This window comes from Branchiostoma belcheri, unplaced genomic scaffold, assembly GCF_001625305.1.
Source record: "Branchiostoma belcheri isolate BF01 breed outbred unplaced genomic scaffold, Haploidv18h27 scaffold24, whole genome shotgun sequence".
NCBI classification, from domain to species: Eukaryota; Metazoa; Chordata; class Leptocardii; order Amphioxiformes; family Branchiostomatidae; genus Branchiostoma; species Branchiostoma belcheri.
Window position 1 is genome coordinate 3,445,737 of NW_017803843.1, and position 11,131 is coordinate 3,456,867.

An 11,131-nucleotide genomic window follows, 5' to 3' on the forward strand; every position below is an offset into this window, starting at 1 on the left:
CTCATCAAGACCTACCCACCTACCAAGTATCAAGACAATCCATCAAGGCCTTCTCAAGTTATCGTGTTTACAGACAGACAGACAGACAGACAGACACACACACATACACGAACGCCCCTGAAAACATAACCTTCTTGGCGAAGGTAAAAATGCCGGAAAAAATGCCACACATCTGCTTGGAGATTAACAAACCTGAACATAAGCATTATCAAGCTAATCCTTTAATCTGCCAGTAATGCTGTATCTGGCCATATCAGCAGAACATAATCCTAGTCGATTGAAGACTACTACAGAATGCAATCTCTGAGCACAAGTGTGGCTTCTAGACCAGCTGACTATAAATTTTGACAAAAAACCCTAGGAAAGTCATCTGTTTAGATGCAATCAGTGGAATGACTTGAACAAGAATAGGATGGATTCCGGGCTACTGCCAACCCTGCACTGGCCTTGGTTGGGAGTGGTCAGGAGCAGAGTCATGGGAAGGTCCTGGATGTGTGGCAGGCTTCATGAGAGACAGTAGAAAAACCAGCAGGAGGAAGTAGTAGGGAGCCACAGGGCAGTGGAGACGATGTAGAGACAAGATTGGGCAGGAATGCTGTTCGGTAGTTCTGTGGCTGACAGCTCCTGATGGCCCTACCTGTCCTACCCACCCCAACACTCACCAGACTCACCCAACCCAACTATGTGAGCCAAGCCCATCATCAGGTGATAACCATACCTGATAATGTCACACCCACCTACCCCCCACACGGATACTTCCCAGTGATCTTGGTAATCACCTGTTTTTTTCTACTCTTTACTGGAAAATTGTACTGGAAAATTGTACCAATGTTGCAAAAACAGGCAGAAAACATAGATAATAAGGGGGGATCCTTACATCTGCTTGGAGCTTACCTTCCTGGGACAGGCGTGGTACAACAGTGTGGCCTGATCACAGTAGAATTTCAACATTCATGTTCAGTACCAGTAACCTGTATTGTGACACCTTTCATATGGAAGAAAAAAGGGACTCAAAAACCATCAATACCAGATACTGGGGTATAGCAATAGAAATAGCATTCCACATTTCTAATTATTCCACATTTATTGATATTATTCCTTATTCTATTTGTTTTCCACCTGTAATGTACAACATAGACCTATGCTGTATACTGTTATTTGTAATTAGCATCCAGGCATGATTGGCAATAAAGTTGTTGTTAGCATTATTTCAGCATTTTCACATATACATGCCCTGTGTTGTACATGTACCTCCTAGCCATACGCCTGCTTGGAAAGCAGCCACCAGTTGTCTTGAAGACCAATAAATAACCGAAACAAAACAAAACAAACAAACATGTAGATGATAGGAGCAGTACACATGACATGTTTGCTGCACCAGTGTCAGTAATATTCTCCATCCTGGAATATCTCCTCTGATTCATCAACGGCTGGAAGTTCGGAGGATTTCTCCTCCTTGGACGTCTCCTTAGAAGCTTCTTCCTTAGATGTTTCCTTTTCACTAGATGGCTTCTCAGCTGAACTGTTTGTCTCAGAAGAAGAAGATGTTGTCCTGGTTTCTTGAGACTTCTTAGCAATATTTTGTTTCTTTGCCTCCCTTTCCTTGGACAGTTCCTGGAATCTTTCTTTGAGAGATTTCTGCTTTGGTGCATCTGTACTGCTCTCAATGTCCCTCTTTTGAGCCAAAGCATCTTTCGAAGACTCCTTATCAGTCATCTTCCCTTTTTCCTCTGCTACTTCATTTCTTTCTTGGACAGGTGCATCGTCCTTTTCATTCTTGGATGAAGATGATTCCTTCAGCACTTTCTCCTCCTTAGATGGGGATGGTTCCTTAGATTTAGACTCCTCAGGCTTTTCTTCCTTCACTGTAGGCTGCTTGGGAATAACCTTGGCATCTTCCTTAGATGTTTTTGTGCTTTCCTTCAAGGGAACATCTATGGACTTTGACTTGGTAACCAGCTTTGCTTTCTGGAAAACAAGAAGCACACACTTAGTCCTGAACAGCACATCTTTCCCATCTTACTTGTTTTTGTATGTAGTCTTCATAAGACTGATTGCTTTTGAGATGTGAAATGTTTTGTAAACTATACTAGTATCATGTAATTCAGGATAGCAATTATGGAAGTTGGATAAATGGAAATATACAAATTGGTAAAAATGTCAATTGACAAAGAGACTAGTTTTGCAAAGGAGTTCTAGTAATGAGAGAGTTGTGAGATACAAGATAGGAAAGTAGGCCTACACACTGCAACGTGAGGTGAAGCATGTCTACTGCATGCTGAGTTTAAGTGCACAGGAGCATGTTGAAGTGCTTTAGAATGTTAAACAATTGTCGTTTCCAATTCACTATAACTTTTGTTTGCACTGGGGCTACGACAGTTCAGTGTGTCACAAGTCAAGAAACAAATGATCTTAATGGATTTTGCCTTTGGTTACTTCAGTACTTGACCTTTCCAGAAACTTGACATCAAAACACACTGTAATAACCTCTCAGAATGTCTTGCAGTCATTTGAAAGTTGTTGTTTTGTTTTTTGCTGTAGCGCTACTGGAGCAGACTCACTTAATGAAGTGCCTAACAAACCAACATCATTAGATAACAAATGTTAAGTCTTGTTCTGAATATCTTTTCCAATAATATAAAACATTTGCACTAAACTGTTGACACAAACTCGCATATATCCCTTCTTGCCCTACCCATCAGACAGTTTTGCACGCTTAGGGCACTTGAAGAATTTATGCTCTTATCTTTTTCTCAAGGACATGACTTGCATCATTCTTCATGACCAAGAAACTCTTCTGTCGGCATTTCTTTTACTACCAGGGTGGTGTCAGGCTCAGACAGTGGGTGCTTTTATTTGAAGGCAAAAACTCTGGCAGGACTCCATACCTTCATCAGACACAGACCAGCAAGACCACAGAACCCACATCATTGCTATAAAAAATACTTACAGCTTTGCTCTATGAGCTGCATGTATGGCTAAGGTACATTATGTATGGCTATGGCTTCACACATATTAATTGACGATATTGACCATGGGGAAAGGCATTTTGCACCATTTTTCCCCCTTATATCAGGTCACACCAATTTACTCATTGCTTCTCGGATTCACCCACTTCAAGTTTGTAAGAAATACGGAATTCACCCTCACTCTGGCAACAATTTCTGTATTTACAGAATAAACCTTTCATCGCAAAGGAACAACAGAGACATGGTTGCCCAAACCAAAGTTACCAAACTTTGATAGATTCATTTCCCCCACACCTCAGTGAGACCAGCTTGCCTCATGTTGTCAGCACAGGTTATTCAAAGGGGACTTCTCCTGAGAGCCTGCTGTTAAAAAGGCATTCCACAAACCCAACACCATGCAAAATGGCATCATAACAGCACCATTTTGAAGGGTTTTAACCCTGCCAATGTCATGGCCAACACTTCATAATTAACCTTGACTCTGAGAGGTTTCAAAATGGGCAGCCTTGACACAGTTTCCAAAAGACTTCCTTGGTGGCTGCTATCCGGTAGTACATGAAGGCAGAAATTGGCCACAAAGGATGAATCATTTGCCAGAGGAATAAGCTGGCCAAAGAAGTTTCAACTGGGCCATTTCGACTATTTTTCTGCCACCAAAGAAGCTGGTGGAGTCATTTAGCCTTGACCTAATAACCTCTACTTGCTGTCTAGATAAGAGGGTCCTTGGCTTAAAATCTACATTCTTCTGGCTGGGAGAAGAGACGGCATCAGCCGAGGTTCTGCATGGGAGCACAGGAGGCCAAGGATTTCCCACCCCATTAAGAAGTTCTGGTTCAGTTTTCTGCCAGCCATAAATCACCTGCACACTTGTGAGGACTCCTTCCTCCACCAGGAGACAAGTCAATTTCCTCCCTCTGTCACTGATGTACATACTGTAAATCTTCTAATGTTAGTATTTTTATCAACCCCCATCACAATTAAAATAGATGAATTTAAAGTATGTATCAGTGGCCTGGGAGAGATTGGGGGCAGGGATGATCAACTTTGTCCAGGCAGATCAACTTTTCTTGTGGAGGGTTGGGGGGAAGGTTAGGGGAAGTTCACTAGAGAACATGATAACCATTGATCAGGTTATTCAACTAACATGTCTTGGGGAAGGGAAGCTGACTTTAGTGTGAGACATTGTCGGGATCCCCTATGTAGGCCCCATATCATCTTCATCACCCCAGTTTCTTCCCTTGTGTTTAGCACAGCAGTACCAGAACCAGCAAGTGTGGTTAACTGGGCCTGAGGGTGAGAAAAGTTCAGATGATAACATCAGAGTCTGCTGGTATAACTTACAGGCTGGGCTTAGCTTGTCATAGAATACAGACATCAAACACAAGCCTGCCACATTCTTAAAACTTCAAAATCTTGAAGGACCCTTTCTGTCAGAGGAACAGACACTTATAGAAAGCTGTGATGTCTGTAAGATGATTATCACTTCAAGCTAATGACCTTGTTTCACACTTTTCAAAGCACAATGCAAGAATTTACCAAATTTTTGGGAAAAGAAACAAATTTAATTGAGTCGTTTCTTTGGCTGTAAATTGTTCCACACTGCAGCACTAGTTTAAGGTTCTGTCTGTTCCATCCTAAAGATAAATTCTACTTGTTCAATATGTCAATATGTATACCCTAAAAGAAAGAAATTTATGTTACTATGATACTGTTGTACACATGCATGTACAATGTAGATGTAACAATGTGAACAATACTGGTAAAAAACATTCAAGGCTAAGGCCCTTAGCCTTGTCAATATGTAAAAATATTTTTTTAGTCCTTCTCTAGTTAGCAATGGCCATTGATCAGTCTTTGATTTTTCTGTCAAAAACCGAGGACTGGTGATGTTTTTCCTTAAAATTTAAAATGGTATAAATATATATAAAGTGTCAACGACCAACAAAAGTTAGGTTGTCAGCTTGAAGCTCTTGCCAGTCCATCACTCAGCAGTGTGTTACCTCCCCCACCTCTGTAGTGTGATGTGTAGCCAGTCTGGAGTGAACCTGACAGATACTGTGTGCTTTATCTACCATCTCAGGGCATCAAAACTTCCTCTCCTGACATGGACACAAACCAACAAACCTGTACCACCGCCACAACAAGAGATGTCCCTCGTTCTCGGAGTTAAGATGCCAAAACAATATCAACATACAAACAGTCTGACTCTGAGGGGAAGGTCTACACCTGTATGTTGATTTATATTGTATCAGGGGGTGAATGTAGTCAAATTTTCCTCGTAACCCTGTTTTCAACTTCTTTCAGAAATTTGACTTTTAATTTTCTAGGAACCAAGAAAATATATTGGTGCGGCCCATCAAGCAAAACAAAAACTTATTCATATCCTTCACTGATCCCCCTAAAAGCCTGGTGATGAAAATGGACTGTCAGAAGAAGATGGTATGTCCAAGTGTGATGTCCTACCCTCCTACTGTTCCTCACAGCTGGGAAAATTGGGTTACGTCACTCACAATCTCTCCAAAGCTCTTTCAGGTCGTACATATTTGCCTAGAAAGCTGACCATGGAGCAAGTCAATCATGCTTCAACTCTACCACAGACCCACTGAGGAAGGGCACTCCCTCCATCCTGACCCCCAGTAATTCTTGTGATAACATTAGGAGAACCAACAAAGTAAGGGCATCTTTAAGGAACTCTTCAACGTCAAAGCTGTCCTCCCCTTGACACCTAAGATCCCCCAAGAATTTTCCTGCTTCCGACAAACCTTCGTCACGTTCGGGGAAGTCAGAAATATTTGTAACAGCGAGCAGATTATTATTGGAATGAGCAGAGCACTCTGGACTAATCTCTCTGGCTGTTCACAGCTTAGAGGTGCATATCCAATATTTTGTCAAAAACATCTCTGTTACATAGCGGATCATAATGAACCCCAGCGGGGGTCTCCACGCTTCGTTAAAAATGGAAAAATCTCAGGATTTATTCCAAAGATCTCAATATTTTAGACAAAATCTTGAGATCTTATGAGACAATCTCAAGATCTTTCAGAAAATCTTAAGATGAAAACGAGAGGTCTCAAGATCTTCCAAGATATTTTTAAACCATCTTGAGATTTTTTCATAGCATCTCGAGATGCTTTAAAAAATATCAAGATTTTTTTAAAGATCTCATGATTTATAAAGTAATCTTGAGATTTTTAAAGCATCTCGAGATGCTATGAAAAAATCTCAAGATGCTTTGAAAACAACTTGGAAAGATCTTGAGACCTTTCATTTTCATCTTAAGATGAAGATCTGAAAGATCTTGAGATTGTCTCATAAGAACTCAAGATTTCGTCTAAAATATTGAGATCTTTGGAATAAATCCTGAGATTTTTCCATTTTTAATGAAGCGTGGAGACCCTCGCTGGGTTCATTATGATCCGCTATGTAACAGAGATGTTTTTGACAAAATATTGGATATGTACCTCTAAGCTGTGAACAGCCAGAGAGATTAGTCCAAAGTGCTCTGCTCATTCCAATAATAATCTGCTCGCTGTTTTGTGCTTATGATTCCAACATTGACATGGCAACAAAAACACACGTCTTTGGTTGGCGTAGTATGCTGCCAGAATGCGGTAAGGCCGTGTTTTGGAAACGGTGACTCGTAGTCACCTTGAAGCATGCCTGGTGCATTCCTAATGTAATACACATCTCCTGACTTCCTTGCAAGGGCCCTCTCAGATTGAGTCAAAATAACAGGACCAATAAAATCTGCTCTATGTGGACAAGTGATCACTGTGTTAACAGTGAATGGTAAAAATTATCTAAGGGGATGTGAAAAAGTGGTCCAAATGGCCAGGTGGTCCATACATGTGTTGTATGTAGAGGGGATCACTTGTACAGGTTTGACTGCAGTAAAAGACTGTGTAATCAGGACCCCCCACACAGGCCATACAGTATGGACCAGTGGGTTTGACATTGAACCAGGACAGGGCGTATTACATCACAGGGAAGGAGGAAATGAGAATTATGCGCATCAGAGGGACTGAAAACAAAGGATTAACACCTGGGAAGGACAGGAGTTTAGGTTACTGTGCATGGAGCTCCAAGCAGAAGTTGGGATGGAAGATCATAAGTTTTTCTGACTTCCTCAGTCTTTATTGTCCACTTTCCAGGGTTGTGTGTCAAAAAAATGAAATAGCCAGAAATATTACAATCTGCCCTCCTGATATTTGCTTGGCCTTACTGACAGGTTTCCTCTGCCAGTGTAACAGTCCTTGACATACACCTGACCAAACTGTACCTGGGTACCCTCTTGTTAGGGGTATGATTTGGCTGCTACACCAAGTAATGGGCAGATTCTATCATTATTTTCCCTGCGTGTCATAACTTGAATGATGTATATGCTGTTATATTTCACAGCTTATTTCATCATCAGATCTGATCTTATTGTTTTTATGCTGCCTATCATGCATACGATCTCCAGCTTAAGAATAGATACATAAGTTGGTTCTCTGTGGTGGTTGATTGTTCAAAATGATCACCAAGTTTTGCCCACAAAAATGTAATAACGGCATAGAGAGTCTGGCACCACAGGTCCCAGGGGTAATGTGGTCTGGTCCCAATGTCTCCACACAAGAAGAATGCCAGCGCCTAATTGACAGATGAAATTATGGAGGCTGTGAAATGTTGGGGAGGATCTGATGCTAATTGTGGCCTAATAATGATGATCACCGGGCTCACTCCTGCAGGGGCTGGGGGTAATCTGTGGGATTTGTGTCGGGCCAGAGACAGCCAGCGCAGTCTAGCCTGCCATAATTCTCCTGTACGTAGGGAGTGGAGATGGATTTGTTTCGGGCCAGAGACAGGCCGAGCAGTCTAGCCTGCTGTAATTCTCCCGTACGTGGGGAGTGGAGACGGCATTGTTACCCCGCCAGCCTGATTTCATGCCTCCTCTAACACTGTTTCACAAAGTAGAATCTGAGAACTGCAAAGAAACAGATAGCTAAGGCTGATTGCAGGGAAGAAGACACAGAGGCGACATGAAGAAAGCAGGATTGCAGCCAGAAGTTGCTCCAACAAGTTGCAGAATACATGTGTACAGCTCATTATCATCTATTGATGTTTAATAATGTGATACTGGACACACAGCTGTAAAAATGGAAGTGTCGCGGACACCATCCCTGCCCCTCTGAGTTTGTCCTGATCCAGTCCCCGGCCCTGTCCCAACACAGTTTACACCATCAACAAACTAATGCATCATACAGCCCGTCCCCAAAACAAGTGATGCCTATCTGTCCCTCCCAACCCTTCGGTATAGGGACGAATGCATTACAAAGAACACTGTTACAGTGATTAATAATACCAGCTACTGCCAGCAAGTGTCAGGGTCTAGTTTCGTGCACAGTGGGTTTTAGCTTAGGCACATGCTCAAATTTTAAACTGGCGCTACTTAAAAGAATACCAGGGGTAGTGTCCAGATAAATCTCCCAGCTCTCTCTTTTAATCTAGTTATCTTCTTGAACTTTCACTTTTAAATGTTCAAAAACCAACAAAACAAGATGGTGTGGCCAGAGTACTTCATGGGCAGACAAGGTGCATTTGACCATGCATGTCTAGGTGAAACTGACCTGACAATTGTCTAAGCCAGCGGATAGGTCTTTACAAACCATGTCATCAGTCCACACAACAACAAGGTATTATGATTTGTGACCTGTCAGTCAAGAGACCAACCAAGCATTAAAGCACTGGTCATTACTTCATTCCACTGTTCTTGCCTATTTGTGTGTGTGTTTCTGTCATTCCCAATGTGTACAATGCAAGTTTGCTGTACTGCTACAAAATACTAGTACAGTAGTAATTAGAAATGATGCAGATAAAAGTCAGTATTACAGATGAGTTACAGAAGATGAAGCCATTCCTTACCAGTCCTCCTGGTCGTGCTTTCCGCTGGGTGGATGCCACCTGAGACTTCTTCTCTTCCTTCATTTCCTGCACCTTCTTCTTGGCTGTCTCAACCCTGAAGAAGACAACAATTACTATCAGACATGTGCAACTTTCACCTTAAGGAGAGGCTGGTGTTCTGCTGATCAATAAACCCACATTTCATCCATTCATTTTTATCTACCAGTATTTTATAAGTAGGTCACACTCAAGTCTGTGATCTGGTTCACAAAGTCTTGACCTGAAGTCTAATCCCTGATTGTCATTCATTTGGTCATTGGCAGTTCAGTAACACAACATCCTGGAATGAGCCTGTAATGTCGTCAAGAACTTATCATACACACCGTGTCATCCCTATCCTTATTGTGATAAGTGTGCTGGAATCTTGATGGCTGAGGCATACACAGGACCCAAAGGCCTAAGGCCCCATCCAAGGACAATTTGATCACTGATGCTCTGCATGTACATGTAAAATGCAGGTGTGTTTGAAGGCGAGTTAGCTTTAGTCTCCTTAGCAGGCTTTACAAAATCTGGGTGGGGGTGCAGGGTCTGTGCTTTTTTTTCCAAAACCAAAAAAAAGATTGACTTGTAAATTGTAAACACTGCGAGGAAGACTAAGTTAGTTCCTAGATGACCATTCCTTAGCCGTCTATTCCTTCCGCCACAATGTCCTAAACAGGTGATATCACCTCCTTCCCAGACTTCAGGTTTCAGTACAATAGTACTTAAGGATGAACACCTACCACCTTCACCTGAGAGTTTACCAAGAAACTACCGTGAGCAACACCACTATTTACTTCCTTGGTTCTTCCCTGACATTCTACATGTAAGTCAAATTCTGAGTGAGACAATCTGAAAACAGATGGCTGGGAGGAAAACGTACCTGACACTCAACCTGAAATTGTGTGTACAAAGGTACAAAACCTCTGTTTTCATGTTGACCTTTCAATTCAACATTGCTTTTTGTACCCGAGAACTAACAAGATCATAAAGCCAGGTGAAGGATGGAGAGACAGATGAAAGTAATCTTCATAGCTGAAGACTCCTGAACTTCTGAAATACCTGCAGCTCTTTGTGTGTCAAGTTGCAGAGTGAGCCAAGAAAGGGTACTGCTGGGGAACTCTGTGTGAAGTGGGGAAAAAAGTGGTTGTGTTTTGGCTAAAAGGCATCAAGGATGCTGCCCCAAAAGGTTCCAACCATCCTGGCATAGCCCACCTGAGAATAGACTGAGAAAACAGGGTCTATCACCTTACCTATCTATTTACAGATGGGCACTCCACTAAAAAGAACAGTTCTGCTTGACAAAGTTGTGGCAAGTTATGCCTCTCGATGGCCGATAAGTTCATGTTTGTTTCTCTGGGTGACAAGTGTTGTGTGACACGGCACAATTCCTGACATACTCCCTGCCGACCCCACCCCCCTCCCGCTGCTATCGACATCTATCTGTTTGTTGCTTCTCCCCCATGCATTCTGCCCCGACACTTGTAGACTCACAGGGGCAACAAGCGTCTCTTAACAGGTCCCCTCGTCCATGACGCCCAGGAATGCTGGGAATCTCTGTGCTAATCTGATCGGCCAGGACAAACCAAGTCAAGTGCTCTGCCCTGATACCTTCCTTCCGGAATTCTGGCATCCTCCGACTCATGGCAGTAAGAAAAGAGTGTACTGTCTGTAGGTCTTAGGGAACTTAAGGAGGAAAATTCCTCCAGGAAATCTAGGCAGCAACATTGGGCACAAGGTACAGGGCAGAGCAATTAATGCGACATTAATCAGTAAAGCCCAAAGTGTTTAGGGAAGTGTCTCCAGTGGACTGTAAAATTAAAAGGCAGGGTAGTCTCCCTCCCTTCCTCTGGACATCACTGCAGCAGATAGCAGGGTACAACAACAAACACGCCTCTCCCAGCTTCCTCTCTCCATAACTCAGGAGGACAGCCAGCGTCTTTAAGGTGCCCCCTCTCCACAGCAGCATTCTTCCCTTCAAACCCAAGGAGTGAAACTGTGTAGCAGTGTTTGGACTGCAAAGGTTTTGTAAACACTTAAACAGCTTTGCTTTCCCTCGGACAACATCCCTGCCGGCGCAAAGCAGCGGGGAAGGATAAACGCTTTCCTTTCAAGTCTCCTCTCACAGTGATGTGTAAGGAAGCGATTAGTCAGACCTCTCCGCCACTCTCGCTTTTATTTCCATGGGAAAACCGACGGCCCTCAAGGACGCGGCAGTGAAGATTCCATTCATCCCCCTAACA

The 11,131-nt window shown here is 42.7% G+C and overlaps 1 protein-coding gene across 1 annotated transcript; it reads right to left on the reverse strand.

The window, feature by feature from the left end:
• Window positions 1-804: 804 nt before the first annotated feature.
• LOC109471210 (DNA ligase 1-like) lies at window positions 805-8,989 on the reverse strand. The gene is made up of 2 exons (XM_019770499.1): window positions 8,871-8,989; window positions 805-1,968 (listed from the first exon to the last, which is right to left on the reverse strand). Exons 1-2 carry the CDS (start codon window positions 8,931-8,933, stop codon window positions 1,384-1,386), a joined length of 648 nt encoding a protein of 215 aa, XP_019626058.1. The 5' UTR covers window positions 8,934-8,989; the 3' UTR covers window positions 805-1,383.
• Between the last annotated feature and the right edge of the window lie 2,142 nt (window positions 8,990-11,131).

What these genes read in the sequence shown, in the direction of transcription:
- LOC109471210 (XM_019770499.1), bottom strand. Translation starts at nt 8,933, where the DNA reads ATGAAGGAAGAGAAGAAGTCTCAGGTGGCATCCACCCAGCGGAAAGCA. An exon ending in AAGCACGACCAGGAGGACTG is followed by an intron (nt 1,969 to 8,870) that starts GTAAGGAATGGC and finishes CTTGTTTTCCAG; the next exon opens with AAAGCAAAGCTGGTTACCAA.